General features: G+C 38.4%; 1 protein-coding gene across 12 annotated transcripts in view; it reads right to left on the minus strand.

Annotated features, from left to right (window-relative positions):
* Nucleotides 1–16824, minus strand: part of FGFR2 (fibroblast growth factor receptor 2) — a 163133-nt gene that overhangs the window by 109101 nt on the left and 37208 nt on the right. For 10 of the 12 annotated variants that reach the window (XM_039335120.1, XM_039335028.1, XM_039334939.1 and 7 more), the window contains exons 1-2: nucleotides 14834–15465; nucleotides 5378–5637 (exon numbers count right to left, since the gene is read on the minus strand). In XM_039335120.1, coding sequence (XP_039191054.1) covers nucleotides 5378–5552 — 175 coding nt within the window. In that variant the 5' untranslated portion in view covers nucleotides 5553–5637; nucleotides 14834–15465. Of the gene's footprint in view, nucleotides 1–5377; nucleotides 5638–14833; nucleotides 15467–16824 lie in introns of those variants that run through there. The other 2 variants (XM_039334856.1, XM_039334289.1) reach the window with 2 other exon arrangements.

Consider the following 16824-nt stretch of genomic DNA (forward strand, 5'->3'; position numbering starts at 1 on the left):
ACTGAGTCTCACACTACAATCTTACACAAAGATATACTTTAAGAAGTGCTGAAAGGTCTTTCAGTTTCTCCAGATATATAAATGTGTTTTCCCAACAGGTTATTACATTAAAAACCAAAAATGGTAGAATCATAAAATAATTTGTGTATGTATGTATATTTATATATGAGCATGTATGTATATATCTACGTGCATGCAGTATACCGTATTAATTAATAAAACATACCGTGATTGGCCTATGGGGCTTGACTACACCTATTTGTGTGTTTCTGTGTATATATGATGTGTGTTTATGTGTGTGTGTAATAAAAGAAGCTCTTTTCTACAAAATGTCATTATCACTGCTTTCCCCCCCAATAACTCTATCCTGTCTGCCACATAAAGATTCTTATTATCCACATATTATCCACATTTTTTTCTCTTCCAGTAACTCTTCATTGTCCCAATCTGAAATGGTTTTCTATATGCAAATATAAGTTCTGTCCCAGGAAAAGAAACAGATGTTTTCTCAGTAGCTCCGTATGCTTGTAAGATCTCAATTTGGCACAGTGAATATCTACTCCAGAGGCAATGTACTTTTAAAACACTCTCTCAACAGAAGATAAATCTTCCCTAAAATGACATTAATATTATAATCCTACTGTGATGCCAACAAATGGTTGGTTCCTCCCCCCTTTTATTAAAATAGTTTGTCATATTCTATAATATCATCCATTCTGCTTTAATGGTGGCGAGGATGCATAGGAACAGTTCATGAATAAATCATGCTATACAATCAAGAATATGAAAAAACTATATACCTTCCCTCCCAAAACTGGACACACACACATTTAGAGATGTATTTGTAGATGTGGAGCCAGAAATTGAGCAAGAGTTAGAGACTGGCTGGCTAGCTAGTGGGCTGGATGATAGATCTCACAGTGGCAGAGAAGCCAGAACACATAACTGACTTACGCTCAAGTACATGCAGAATGAGTGGCTTCTCCAGCCATACTTAGACTGTTTTCCTCTTAGTCCCTTCCCAAAGATTGGTAAGTAAATTTTTATTAAGGTTTATTGGTTATAAACTACCTAGATGGGTCACCTCTAGGTAAGATGGGCACCATATATGTTTAATAAATAAAACAAATAAATGTAATAAAATAAACAAACAAATAAGGTCTTTGATCAACATGTGTACATATACATGCATACATACATACATAGTTGGTTGGAAGATGGGTAGCTATATAAATATTTTAAATAAATAAATAAATATGTATGTATGTATGTATGTAATATATGTGTATGCACACACACATACACACACGAAGTTTATTTTAAAGATAGCAATCAAAATAAATTATATGAGTTGGAGACGAAGAAAGGAGGGGGGGAAAGGAAGGACTCGACGAAATACATCAGAACTGAAGAAGCCTCTTGGATGATAAGCAAAACATCTTCAAAAAAACAAAAACAAAATCCAATTGCCTTTTGAAAAAGCACCTTTGGGACAACCATGACCTAGATGACTGAGAATCTACATGGACATAAACAAAATATAGTGTTGTTGATCAATATTTGTTGTCTTGCTCTTGTAGCACGAGGCAAAATTTGGCAATATGATGGGTAATAGTGATTTTATAGTGATATACCATTGGTTATAAAATTCAGTCTCCAAGGCCCACATAGCCTTGGTGCTAAAGCAATGTCATGTTGCCATCCTGTATCAAGAATCCTCTCTTTCACTGATCTTGTTGCTTGCCCATCTTCCATCTTATGTATTGCCTCCTTAGAAAAGCCAAAGCTGCCAGTTTTTCTCTAATAGATATTTTCTAGGTAGATTGGAAGCTATCTCTGTTAATGAGGGATGTCAGACTGTTGGATTAAAGAGTAGTCTTAGCCAATAATTAAAATAACCAACCTGACTTCTATCCTTGTATTTCCTATCTCTAGTCTTAAAGCTGAATTAGATACACACCAGGGGACTTGCATGATCTTAAGAACTTTAGGCAGTACCCATTTGAGTGCAGTTATGTTAGTGAACCCCATATAATAGTTGTACCAGAGTTTTTGCTACAGTTATTTTAGTGCAACTGGAACATAATGGACACCTTTAGTGAGATAAAAGAACATTACACCTGCTTCACTCCTCTGGGAAACTTGTAATATGTGAGCCAAGTGTGAGTCCCTTCGTCCCAAAGAATGAAAAATAACTCTCAGTAATTAAAGCAATTGATTTGCTGAATGTTATTGTCATTGATATGCCAAACATGAATTTTAGGTCTTTTGTTAAAAATCAGAACTTGGGGGATTTTTTGGTAATTTATCAGCAATTTTTCCTAATTCACAATATTGAGCAAAAGATCTAAAAGTTCTTTGCATCTCTACCACAGATCCTGAAAAAATAACCATGTTGTCAGCATACAATAGGACTAAAAGGCCTCTATAAGCTAATTTTGGTGGGTGAAAATTGCTTTCATTGAGATATTGTGTAACAGAAATTATGGAGAGAGAAAAGTAATAGAGCAGGGATACAGCGTTGCTTGTTATAACTTGAGTTGGTTTGCTACCTTTGGGGCTAATATATTACCCCCAGGTTGGTATTGCTAAAAAGTATATTAGTAAAAGTAATTCTGTATCTATGTTGATAGATCGCAACTTAATCCAAAATAATTCTCTCAATATGGAGTCAAATGCAGATTTGAGATTCACAAAAGCTGCATAAAGGGAATAATTGGATCCAAGGAGTTGTAGGATTATCACTTGGTCTTGGTAGATCTTCTTGGTCTAAAGTCAGCCTGCTCTTCAGCCAGGATATTATTGTTTTCAATCCAATCATAAAACATCTAAAATAGATGTTTGGCATAGATTTTGTCCCTTTCCAAAGGACATCAGAAGAATTCTACACACCTTTTGCTATACTAATTCCATGTGAGTTCCACTCTTTTTTCTACTGTGTCTCACTCTAGCTGATACACATAAGGAAACATATACACAGCTGTATTAAATCTAGGTACAGTAAATGTGAAAAAATCAGTGAGGATTCTGAAAGCTGCCAGACTTGTAGCAGCAGGAAGCAATCCTGAGAAAGAGCTGTGGCTGTGTGGAAAAGCATAGGCTTTGGACACAAAAGACACCAAACCCAAGCCTTCACTGGAGAAACAGCTCTACCTCAGGATATGGAGATCTGCTATAATCTAAAAGCAGGCAACAATGAGATTCATCTGATGATACCTTCTTACACTTGTAATCCAAGTGACATAAAAAGATAGTAAAAAGTTTACAAAAAAAAACAAACCCTTTTTGGAACTGGTTTTCTTGGGGTATTGCATAATCTCTATACCAGTGGTTCTCAACCTTTCTAATGCCGCGACCCCATAATACAGTTCCCCATGTTGTGGTGACCCCCAACCACTTATACATCACTGGGTGCCAGGGGCGTGGCCAAAGAAAAGGGGGAAAAATGGCGGACAGCCTTGTTTGGCGACCCCCGTGAAATGGTCGTTTGACCCCAAATGGGGTCCCGACCCACAGGTTGAGAACCACTGCTCTATACTATGTTAATATTCTTTTTCTAGAAAAGCATAGTTCAATACACGCATTTAAATGACTCCGAGAACTGGTTCTAAATGTCAGGAAAGCTTAATTTTATATATGAGAAGAAAAAACTCAAATCTTACTTGCATTCTAATGAACTGAGCAGAAAGGAAATGGGGGGGGGGAGCCAAGGAATGTTATGATATGCAGAGGCCTCATCCCCTTCCTAAAACATCTGGGAGAGGACACATTTCATAAACATTATCCTGACAAGATTATTTGACAGGTCAGTTAATTTAAATGTGTTAGCTCACTGTACTACAAGATAACAACAACTATATTAAAAATGCACTGATCCCCTGAGATGCTCAAAAGATTTGGAGGTGGGGGGGTTGGTTATACACAGAATAATAAAAACATATGTGCATTCAATAAATACACCATAATCAAAAACATCATCTTAACATTCCATAAATACTACAGTTTGGGGAACACAGGAAAACAGAGCTATTGTCAAATATAAGTTCAGGATGATTATGGCCATAAAAATCTTCCTTTGTACAAAATATTACAACAATATCAAGTATTGTCAGTTATCCATATTTTTTTTGGCATGCACAAGCATGGAGATTTTGTTTAGATTTCAGCACAACTCTGTGCATGTGCACCACAGGCTTTTTCTGTGGCTTTGAAGGAATAAGAAAAACTTGCTAGAAAGCCAGCAGAAAGATCATTTTCCTTGGGCCAAATGTGGCTCCATCAATCTGGTTTTGTTTTCAACTGGAGACTGTGCAACATAGCAGCTCTGTTACGTCCAAGGGAAACAAGTAACAGTAGTCCACAGAATTTTCAAATGAAAACCTCTATAGTTATGAGACATTCTTCATGAGAATCTTTGTATGGCTTTTTCTTGGGGTATATAGTTTCCTCACCACAAAGTTCCTCACATTGCATTTACTGGGACTTAGACCAATAGAATAAGGGGTTTAAAAGAAGGGTAAGTCAACAAAGAAATCCTTAACTATTGTGAAGATGGTGCAGATATTCTGCGGAAAAATTCCTCTTTAGTAATATTCAGCATCAATAGTATTAAAATGTAACCATGGGTTCTTTTTCATTAAACTAAACACATTAAAGTCTGGACATAAACAGGACTTTCCTCTCTTCTAAATAAAAACAGTCATCTTAATATGCAAAATTTAACATTATTGTTATAAAATAATATACCAAGCTAAGCATATTGTAAACTACTGGACACAGTCCAGCACATATTATTATTACAATTGAGAAATCTTTTTTGCTTTTTGAAAAAGATGACAAATGCTTTGTTTTAGAATGAATGTGATTGATCACACAATTTAAAATTAAGCATCAGTAAAAGGACTTAGTTAGGCCAGACAAAGCAAATAATGGTATAGGTAGATCAAAATAATAATTAGCCCTTCAAATCTCCTTAACCAAAAAGTTATCAAGGTTTCTCAGAATAGTAGTATCTGCAAGTCTGAAAATGACAGCATGAAGAATTGTCACAAATAGTAGTCTTGGGAGTTCTGTCTACAGTTAACGTTTGTTTGAATTATTCTTCTGTATTATATCTCTTTTCTTGGATCCCTAACCATACTGCTAAAACTCAGATAGGTGTATATAGATATAGTCACAGTTCTTTTTCTCAAAGCTATCTAACAATGATGAGGACACATCTCAGCAAAAACAGTTTACCTATGGAAAATCTGATGAGCTCTCTCTCTCTCTCTCTTTGAAAATACAACCTTGGGAACTGGAGACATATAGTTGCTTGATGGTCAGAATTTCATCCTATGCCTGATCAAATTCAGAACAAAACAGAAAATGGACTTACCTCCAGGTTCTGAAGTAGTCTCTTCCCCAACTAGAGTATCTGATGGGCGAGCCAATGAAAATCCAGCCATGGTGATCATCACCAGGCAGATACGGCAATATGAATCCCAACTGAACATTTTCTCAGTGCCAGTCTGTGGTTGTCTTCCATAACTCCATGTGGACTTTAATCCCATCTGAGCTCTTCTAAACAAACATGGACTGAAAGCAGCACTTAAGCCTTGGTAAATCTCTTCTTATTCTCAGCTTCTATCAATCCTCCTAAAGAGAAAAGGAGAAAATGATCATCACCAAAATGACAGCATTACACTCTTATGAAATATATACCACCACCATCCCATTAGCTTAATCATCATCAGCGTAAGCAACTCAGTACTGTCCTGCTCCCAGTTTTGTTTAAACTCCAAGATAAAGTCATGAAATGAGATGGCAACTTAGTTGTGAGAGCAAAACAGATATAAATACAGTAGTTTGAAAAAGAATCAAGTTAGTATTGACTAAGATAGTCTTCACTTCTTAAAGGTCCTCAGTACATCAACAATTTCAGCAGATTACACATAATAAAACTTCTGCCTAATTTTGAAATTGGTGTTAACCTAAATCAAGATAGCTACAATTGTCAAGTATCATATTATATTTGATAAAGGCAAGTACAAACCAGGGATATTTGAATTTGAATTCTACCTCCCCTAAAGAATCACTGAGCCAAGGTTAAGCCGCCATAATAACATATAGTACAGTACGGAACTTTAATATTTTATTGAAATATTAAATTCCTCGAACATTGAAAAAAAAATAAAAACTCTCCTACAGATAGATAGCAAATATACCATTGCATCAATGAGATAGGCAGCATAAAAATTTAATAAATAAATAGTTTTAGCCTTGCCTTTTCTACTGAGGTGCTAGCTTTCTATTTGTGGTAAAATTATGGATGTTGGTTAAATAGTTAACCATCTTCAACCTATAGTGATACAGTTTAGAAACACCTGTAATTTACTAAAGTTACTTTTATGTTTTCATTCTGTAAAGTGGAAATTTGGATAATCTTCCTCTAAACATCACAATAGTGCTTAGCAGTTCCAATTTTCAATATTAACTGAATATGTCTGAATATATTTGTTCTATAGGTACAAAGCAATCTTATATCCTACATGCAGATATATTTGGAACCAAAGATCTTTATTTTTAGTGATCGCAAATTACTAAATTAATGAGACACAAATATATTACAGCCACAATCACTCATGGTACTTCTATATTCTTATCAGTTTATTTTTGCAGATCTTTTAATAGAAAATTTGTACTATCCTGTCTGAATATTCTGAAAATACGTTACACCTGATAAAAAGGCAAGAAAAGGTGCTCACCCATAATGTTTTGGAAAAGCATTCAGTAACTATTGTTCAGTGATTACTGTTGTAATTATTTTTAGCAATTTCTGTTATATTTGAATAATGAGGGAATGATACACTGATACTGTGAGATGCTTCTTTCATGATCATAGTTTACTTTGCACAATCCAGATTCTTTTTTTTATTGAAAGTTTTTAAAATTTTTCAATAAAATACTCCCCCCCTCCCGCCCACCCCACCCCCCCTCCCCTGCTTCCCAGAGCTGAATACAGTGTTAAAAACAAAAAACATACAACTTAGATGAACATCAAACAATTATACATACATCCAAAAAACAAAATTTAAATACTTTAACTCCAATACATAAAAGCAAAGATTCTAACCATTACCCTTAAATATAAATTATTCAAAAGCTAAATAATATTTTCTAATCTCAAATTTATTCTGTATAAAATTCACCCATCTTTTCCACACCAAAATATATTTCTCTTGCGATTGATCTTTCAAATTTTTGCCATTTCAGATAAATAAGAAACTTTAAGAAACCATTCTTCTAAAGTAGGCAAAGAGTCCTTCTTCCAATATTGCCCAATCAGCAACCTTGCCGTTGTAATTAAATTCAACATTAGAATAATTTCTTTAGCATCACAATCAACAATAATGCCTAACAAAAACAATTGTGGTGTAAATTTTATCCTTCTATTAAAAATGTTCCACCAAATCTTAATCCAGAAAGCTTTTACATTTCTACATGACCACCAAATATGATAATAGGTTGCATCCAAACAACCACATCTCCAACATTTAGGCTGCACATTTGAATATATACGAGACATCTTTTGTGGATCAAGGTGCCACCTATAAAACATTTTATAAAAATTTTCTCGTAAATTTTGAGCCTGAGTAAATTTAACATTCCTCACCCAGATTATCTCCCATGTATCTAATAAAATCAGCTCATCAAAATTTTGAGCCCATTTAACCATACAATCTTTAACTAATTCTGTTTCTGAATCCAGTTCCACTAAAACACTATAAACTCTTTTTATATGAGTTCGACTTTGATCTTTAATTTGTTTCATCAAATTCACATCCTCCCTAATAAAACCCACTTTTTGATCTATTCTCCACCTTTAATCCAGATTCTTTTGATTAGAAGATACTAACATGACTGTAAATTGCTAAACAGAAACAAGCAATACAGTATAAAGTACTAGCAGTAATTGCTGGTCTAGAAGATGGTCTCCAGGTAAGGGAAATAAGTGGAATGTGTGATTTCACTACATGTTAAAGGTTCTGTGTGCTTTTAAATAACCTGTCAGATGGCAGGTGGCAAGACTTAGTTGACTTAGCTGATCTAAAAAGGCAAACCAGAGTTAGACCTGTTTAGTATCTCACTCAAAGACCAATAATAAATACAAGCCTGTAGGCTAATTGAGTAGATGAAGAAAACAATGGCAAGCTAATTTACTAAGGAAATTCTGCACATATATCCACTAAAAAGCTACTTTATGCTGTAGTTAAGCACCAGGCTAGAAAACAGAAGATTGTGAGTTCTAATCCCGCCTTAGGCCTTAGGCATGAAGTCAACTATGTGACTGAGCCATAGACTATTTCTCAGCCCTAGGTATGAGGCAATGACAAACTACTTCTGAAAACTTGCCAAGAAAACTGCAGAGATTTGTCCAGATTGTCAAAAACACACACACACACACATACACACACAAATCCATTAAATCACCAAAAGTCAAGTTCAACTTGAAGCATACCAATTTTTAGATTTTTGATTCTTTGTTAATGAACAGGGTTTTTTTTTAAAAAAAAATGAATTTTGTCTTAAGCAAATAATGTAACATGCCTAGGCTTATCATGTGTCATTTTGCAAAATTACTGCATTCTATTTTTGCACTGTGCAGCCCTTCTGTGAATTTGCATGGCTGGAGGCCAAGAATCAATTAGAGCAGACTCTCTTTATCAAGGTGCATGCCTTCATACACTCCAAGAAAAAAGATAGAGCAAGTCCATGCTCAGTTCAGGGACGGAGGGCCTTACTTGGTTGGAAGTATATAATAGAGTGTCCTTTCAGGCAATTACGTCTGCAAAATTATCTGAATATTCTGCTCTGGAGCAAGTTATTACATGACAGACTGTTTCTTGAGTCCATGATTTGTGGGCAGGAATGTCCATTTGTATATACAAGGAGTAGTCCTGAAATCAGGAACTCTGGATTAGCCACAGTGACATTTATAACTATTCTTGTTCAACAAGGTAGATGCTACCCAGACCATACAAGGGATGAAGTGCCTGCCTAGCAGGTTCTTATTTCCATTTAAGTATGGCGAGTCAGACTGACTGGAGAAGTATAGAGGGATTCTTCTGTCCTCATGGTCCTCATGGTCAAAAAGACCATATGACACAACAACAACAACAAAAACCTGGTAAAATCAACACCTTTATTGTGATTCACATGTAGCCCTCCATTCTTGAACTCAGTGTTGATCTTAGATATTCCCTTCAACCTAAATCCCAGCCTATACAATGGAAATCAAAATATAGGTAGTCCTCAACTTACAACCACAATTGAGCCCAACATTTATGTTGCTAAGTGAGACATTTGTTAAGTGGGTTTTGGCCCATTTTATGATCATTCTTGCCACAGTTGCTAAGTGGCTCACTGAAACTGTTAAGTTAGTAATACGGTCGTGAAGTGAATCTGGCTTCCCCATTGACTTTGCTTGTCAGAAGGTCACAAAAGGGGATCACATGACCCCAGGACACTGCAACCATCATAAATATGAGCCAGTTGCCAAGCATCTGAATTTTGATTACATGATCATGGAGATGCTGCAACGGTTGTATATGTGAAAAATTGTCAAAAGTCTTTTTTTTTCAGTGCCCTTGTAACTTAGAATGGTCACTAAAAAATTGTTGTAAGTCAAGAACTATCTGTATTGGCCTAACTTACAAGAGAGTAAGTAAATAAACATTATTTGAAGTGATGCGTATAAAAAGCTCAGGAACAGGATTAATGTTGGACTCACTAAAGCAATACTTCAAATCTTTGCTTAATTAAATTACTTGGCCGTAGTCTTTCATGATAATCTTCCTCACAGTTATATTGCAATTAACATCGTATCTTATGCTACCAGGAAGATTAAATGCTATTTCATCTTGCCTCTTTTCCTATTTCAATTATTTTGACACTACAAATGAAATACAATTGTAAAATAATTCTGGGCACAAAAGGAAAGCACTGGAGCTTTCATCAATAACATACAAGGGAACAGAAGAAAGAACAAATAAATAGAACAAAAATCTTGATGAGGTTTCTCACAGATTGGTCAAAACTGTGTTATCAGTTTTCCTTTCACACCAACTCTTCCCCAACCTGGTGTCTATAAATGTATTGAATGGTGTTGCCTACAACCCCCATTCACTCAGTTTGGCTACAGATGATAAGAGTTGTAATCTGAAAGGCATCTGATTGGCGGAAAACTGTGTTATATTCTCAAAGGAAGAAATACGTTGAATCTTGATTGCTGATGTAGTACTTTAAACCGAATCCTGCAAGAGGATCTTCATAAATCAGAAGCAGCATCAGCATTCCATTCTTCTTTTTATCTTTTCCAATATGCTTGGGTAAACAAAGATATGACAGGGTTCTTTTTTCATGAACTGTTCTTATTTATTCATTCATTTATTTTATATCAAGCCTTTATTATTGTTACAAATAACTCAGAATGTTGAACATACCTAAGCCTTTTTCCGCCTCCTGTGCTATGAGGTGGATTGGGGGAGAGAGAGTGACTGGCCCAAAATCACCCAACTGGCTTTCATGGCAAAGATGGGACTAGAACTCACTGTCTTGTTTCTAGCCTGATGAGACTGAATCCAGGCATAAAGTTTCTCCTAGCATAAAGAAATTTAGGAAATATGTAATGTACCACAAAAAGGATATAGGAAGCAATTTAACCTCTGCAGTTGTATGTTGGTTATAGCCAACAATTGACATGCAGAGTTGCCTTCTGTGTAAAAAAAATCTTCTAAACACTTCCAGCATCTGCAGTCTTTAACACGGTCTTGCTAAGAAGAAACAAGGTATTGAACCCAGTGGAAATCAAGAGTGCAAGTCATTGCAACAATGAGTGTTCTATATTATATGTTCTGCAGAACTTGAGAGATGGGTGAGTTTATTCTGCATAGGTCAGGCCTTACTTTAAGCACTTTGTCCAGTTCTGAGCACACTTTCTGAACTGGGACGAATTCAGGCAATGCAATGAGGAACAAAGAAAGCAATAATCAAGGCACCTATACTCTACAAAGAGAAATACTGAAGGAATTAGGCATGTTCAGGTTGGAGAACAGGAAAGGTGATGGCTGTATATGGTACCTGCCTTGAGTGCTTGTCAAAACAGAAAGATAGAGTCTAGTACAAATGCAAGAAATAATTAGAATAGCATTCTTCAAGTTCCTGGAAATATAAAAGAAAGTCAACATGTTTTCTCTAACACACATGCAGACAGACAGTGAAAACATAGAATAATGGATTTAAATTACAGGTAGGCAGATTCTGTTTGAATGCTAGAAAGAACCCCCCCCCCTATCAGTTAGAGCAATTTCTTGAAACAAGGTTGGAGAGCCATCTGTTGGGGATGCTTTGATTTGGATTGCTGTCCAGAGCAGGGAATAAGACTTGATAGACTCTAAAACAGTCCTTTCCAATTCTGGGATTCAGTGGTTCTACCAACATCTCTTAGCAGACCCAGTGTCATCTAAGATAAGCCTAGTTTCAATTACTCTTTTTCTCTTAACAAAAGCAGCTTTTCGTTCTCCAGACATTAGAAGCAATGCTTCCTTCTTAAATTCATATCAAAGTCAGATTTAACTACATCACTTTTTCCAACACAGCTTAGTACCTCCCCCTTCCAATTTATGGACCCCCCCCCTCATCTCCCAAAGTGGATGGGCCTATCTTGAAGAAGGCCCAGGTGAAAAAACAAAACCAAACTATTTATCCAACCCACCTTTGCTGGCACTGCTACTAAATGATCTTATAGTGAGGCTGCCTAGTAATTACGGACCTCCATCCCAATGTTTGGAATACAGCCTCAGCATGCTTTTTTGGCCCTCACAATTCTGGCTTCCTAACTACAATAGCATAATCCCTTTTGGAGTCTCAGGCTGAGCAAAAGCCTCACATGGTGTTTATTTTTCCTTCTGAAAGGGAACTCTGTCTCTCCTCTCAGCCGTATACTGGGCGGAGTTGTTGGGCACCCATGATTGATGGCTCACCTTGCCACCCCGCTCATCAAGTCAATTTTTACCTCTTCACATACCTGCCCAAAGAGTTTTTCCAAAGTGACAAGCCTTGGAGGGGGGGGGAACAGCCCGGGGCCAGGAGTCATACCAAATTTCTTAAAGCTATAAGCTCTGCATTTTTTTCTTTTTTTAAAAAAAAAAAAACACAAGCAAACAAGTAGTACTTCTTCTAGATTGGCGGTAATTAAATTGAAGCCAAAGTATTCATTTTAATCTCATCCCATTGTTATGTGTGTGATGTTTATTAGTCCCCAGAGTGGTTGTAATTTGTAGACAGTATGTTGTCTAAATCAATATGCCAGCCTATCTATCCTATTGGGCATTAAGTGTGCAGTAAAATATGTGCATTGATGTATCAGTGCCCCATAACCAATTAACTGGGTAGCAATTAATTGATGGGACACTGGAGCTGATTGCCACGGGGAGAGCAGGGCCCCTCTCCCTTTCTGCCTTATAATCTTCAAAGTGATCAACTATTAAACATTAATTCTGGAAGGTTATTTGGGAAAACAGCCCAGCAGCAGTCAATAGTTTTGCATTGTCCAGATTCTTTTCAGTCACTTTCCCACCTCCACCCGCAGGACTAGCCTGTGTATCTCCCAAGAGGTCTATGGATCAGAGAGAAAAATCTGCATTTTAATTGACATTCCAAAAGAGTACTGAGGCTGCTTATTGCAGCCTATTCAAACCAAACAGGCTTTTCAAATGAAAATGAGTAAAGGCAAGTAGAAGATTTACAGGGATTTGTACAAGGAAGACAATGAGGTTTGAAATTCGAGGGTGCTTCATACCAACCAAATAATGGCCCATTATTTGAAAGGACATTTTTATATATTGAAATATCAGCAATTGGGTAAGAGAGAGGCTCTCTCTCTCTCTCTCTCTCTCTCTCTCTCTCTCTCCCTCCCTCCCTCTCCCTCTTTCTCTCCTTAAATTCTAAAATGTAACCAAAAGGAAGAAAAGGGGAGAGCCCCAAAATAGTAAAGATGTTCAAGGATAAATTCTTGTACTTTTGGTTTGCATTAGTACTACATCACATTTCCACTAAGTCCATGTAAATCTTTGCTCTTGATACACATACTGTTGCAGCATTCACTAAAGGATTCCATGTGTTATCATTTTTCCTAGCTGAGTCTTTCTTCTACGCAATAAGTAAAAGAATTTACGAACATGTAAGTATGACAGATGCAGAGCTCCTGTAATTTGATGCAGCCACTTGCTTCGCAGAAGTCATGGCCACTTCTTCCTCTCAAATCCCTTCTCTTCAAATCAAAGCCCTTTAACATTATGCCAAGCAAATTGGAGCTCTACAATTCAGATCCTGTTTCAACCATGATAATTGGCAATGTATTATTATTGTTTTTTTACTACAACATGCCGTGCATATTTCATTATCTGGAACATTATCAGAGGGATCAGGATGGGTCTTCAGCATTTTAAAAACATGATGCCGGGAGCTCAAACCTCATTGTAAAATTCTTCCAGGGAGAACTTGAGATTCTGTCCCTTGAGGCCACTCATAAATTGGAGTGGGGGGCAGGGAAGAACTTGGCATAGGCTAAAATGTGTATTTCTACTTCCAACATTCTCTGTTAAACCAGTGTTGGAACGAATTTTAGGAACTTAATTAAGCCACAGTTACAGGAGGTATTACCACAACAGGTTTTAGGATATACTTAGCAGAGAGAAAACTAATAAAGAAGACTATTGGTAGCTCGGGGTTGACAGGAGAGTCCTGGGTGCTCTCTGAGCTTGCTTGTTTTCTTGCAGACATTTCATTACCCAAACTAGGTAACATCATCAGTGCTAGAACTAGAACTAGTCTGCAAGAAAACAAGCAAGCTCAGAGAGCATCAAGGACCCTTCAGAGGGAAAACTCTAACGCTATGAAGATTAGGAGTTCGCATAATGGGGCTTTTCAAATTCAAGGGCTGCTAAAGATCGGACAGGATTTTTGCATCCACCCTGAAAAGGCAGAGAACCAGGAAAGATTCTAATTCGAACTGCTGTAGGAACCGGGGAAGCAGCGAAGAGCGCGCATCCAGACGTTCGTTCCCCACCCTGAGTTCGATTCCGCCGAATTCAGTACGCCTGGCAATTTTTTTTTTTTAAACTTCCTCGGAAACTCTTCCACGCAAACCACATACATCATCGTGAAACCTCGTTCAAGACAAGCGCCGTTTAGAAAGGGATTAAAATAGCTTTACTAGACGGGGGAGGGGGCGTGGGGGGGAAGGAGGGAGAGGGAAGAAGGAACCTGTCAGAAACCGAAGGCGGCTCTTCCAAACAAGCAGCACCTCCACTCCATCACGTCAGACGGATCAAAACTGGGGGCGCCAGCTCAGCCCACCCAAGGGCCCCGGGTAGGGCTGCACCTGGTTTAGCCAATTTCACCCACCTAAGCTACAGAACTCATTTCTAAAAACAAACTTGACAAAACTGCCAAACTTTGGAACGACACTGCTCCGGATGCCCACGTCCCACCCCCACCCTTCCCCGCTCCGGGAAGAAAAAGCACAACTATGTACCGTCTTGCAAATTTTGACCAACAACCCGCACGTTGCAAATTCCCCTTTCCCCAAGCGCAAAGTAATTGTTGGGAAGCGGGGTGAGGGGAACTTAGCAAGAAAGAGTTGGAGGGATCCGTGCTCTTTCCGAGCTTGGAAAGCGAGGGATTACGCCGTCTTGCCCAGCCGACCCCCCGACCCCCCTCCCTCTTCTCCGCCTCCCCTCCCCCGGCCGCTGTGCGCCTCTCATCTACCAGCTAAGCCTGGTCCAATTACCTTATATGAAAAGGCTCCGAGGAAACGATCCGCTTATTCCCTTGCCCAGGCGTGTGTTCTGGACGGACGCAGCGATGAAGACAGGCTGTCCGGAGGAGGAGCGGGAGACAGAAACAACCTTTTGCACAAAAAAAAAGAAAAAACAAAAAAACTCCACAACAATCGCCTCCGACTTTATTCCACGCTCGGGCGCTCAAAGACGTCGGTCCGAAGTCCCAAACCCGGGCGGGGGGACTCGGCGGCGACCACCTCCATCCCTGCGCCTCAACCCCTTCCCCTCTTTCTCTCACTCCAAAAGTCTGTGGGGCAGACGGTGGAAGGGGGTGGTAGGAGCGTTCAAGGTTTTTTTTTTAAAAAAAAAAAAGACAAAAAAGAATTAAATTTTAAAACAGTCACGAGAGAGAGAGAAAGAGAGGCAGAGACGAAAAGCAGAGTATCAAAAAAAAAAAAAAACACTTTTTTTTTCTCGTTGTTCTCCGCGCTTCACTCCAGGATCCAGACGGAGAAGAATACGGCCGTATGCCCAAACTTTCTTCCTCTTTCAAAAGCCAGGACGTAATAGAGATGTTTCGCGTCCCGATCGTTCGGGATCCATTCAGAATCCTCTCGCCACCAAACTCTAAAGCTTTATCAACTCCACAACCCCCTTTTCTCCCTCTCCTCCCCTGCTTCGCTTGGTCACTCCCCCGAAGTTGAAACCTGAGCCATTTCCTGGACGGTTCCTCTGCCAATCACGAGCGGCGCAGCAATTCCCCTCGCGCTTCATAGACGTTGACGAGAACTCGGGTTCGCTCTCGCTTTCTCCCCGCAACTTTAAAGGAGCGCTCCGTGGGGAAAACGCCTCCAAGCGGCACCACAAAAACAGCCGTGGGGGCGAAAAAGACACCCCCCCTTTTTTTAACTCACGCCGACACCCACCCATTTTTTTATGTTTTATTTTTTTGCTGATTCTTACCGCCTAAACTATGGTGTGTGGGGCGGGGGAGAGTTAACAGTCAAATATTCTATACTATCTGGAATAACACGGAATGATTTCGATGTTTTGTCTATGAAGATTTTCAGCCATCCAGATCGTGGTTGTCTCAAAGATGCTTTTTTTTCTCCCCCCCAGAAAGGCAATTGGACTTTGTTTTTCTTTGAGTTTGGCTCCTCTAAAGAAAAGATGAAACAGGGTTGACATAATAGTATTCCAGTATTTGAGGGGCTGCCACCAAGAAGAGGGGGGGGGTCACGTTATTCACCAAAGCACCAGAGGGCAGGACAAGAAACAATGGTTGGAAACTGATCAGAGAGAAGCAACCTGAAATTAAGGAGAAACTTCTTAAGAGTGAGGGCAGCCTTGCCTTCAGAAATTGTGGGCTCTCCATCACTGGAGGTTTTTAAGGAGAGACTGGACAGTCACTTGTCTGAGATGGTATAGGTTCTCCTGCTTGAGCAGGGGCTGGACTAGAAGACCTCCAAGGTCCCTTCCAGATTCTACTGTACTCTACTCTACTCTATTCTACTCTACTCCAAGAAGTTTCTTCAGTTCTTGGATGAGAAGTTCAGTCAGAAATGAAGAAGCTTCTTGGATGACAGGTGAAACATCTTCAAGGAAAAAACAAATACAGTTGCCTTTTGAAAAAAGCACCTTTAGGACAATTGTGATGATAATGCTTCAATTTGGGGGGGGGGGACTTAAGAGACTTAAGATGATGCTCGCTGACACCAAGGCAAGAGGTAGTCAGTCTAGATGTTTTTTTCTGGTGGCCCTGTCAATCTCTCATGAACAAGACTGGAACCTTGGTAGTCAAATATTAGACAATATTCTATATGTCAGTCATTACACAACTGTTGTGGGGGACTTGACTATCATAGGAATTGAAAAAAATTGAAATCAGACTTGCTTTTTGTCATTTTAGGCACCTTCATTATTACCTAAAGTAACCAACATAAAATATTTTTATTCTATAAATTATCTAGAAAGAGTAAAACCATGAAAAACATGGTAT

This window comes from Crotalus tigris, unplaced genomic scaffold (genome assembly GCF_016545835.1).
Source record: "Crotalus tigris isolate CLP2741 ecotype Arizona unplaced genomic scaffold, ASM1654583v1 scf7180000017536.10889498, whole genome shotgun sequence".
NCBI lineage: Eukaryota > Metazoa > Chordata > Lepidosauria > Squamata > Viperidae > Crotalus > Crotalus tigris.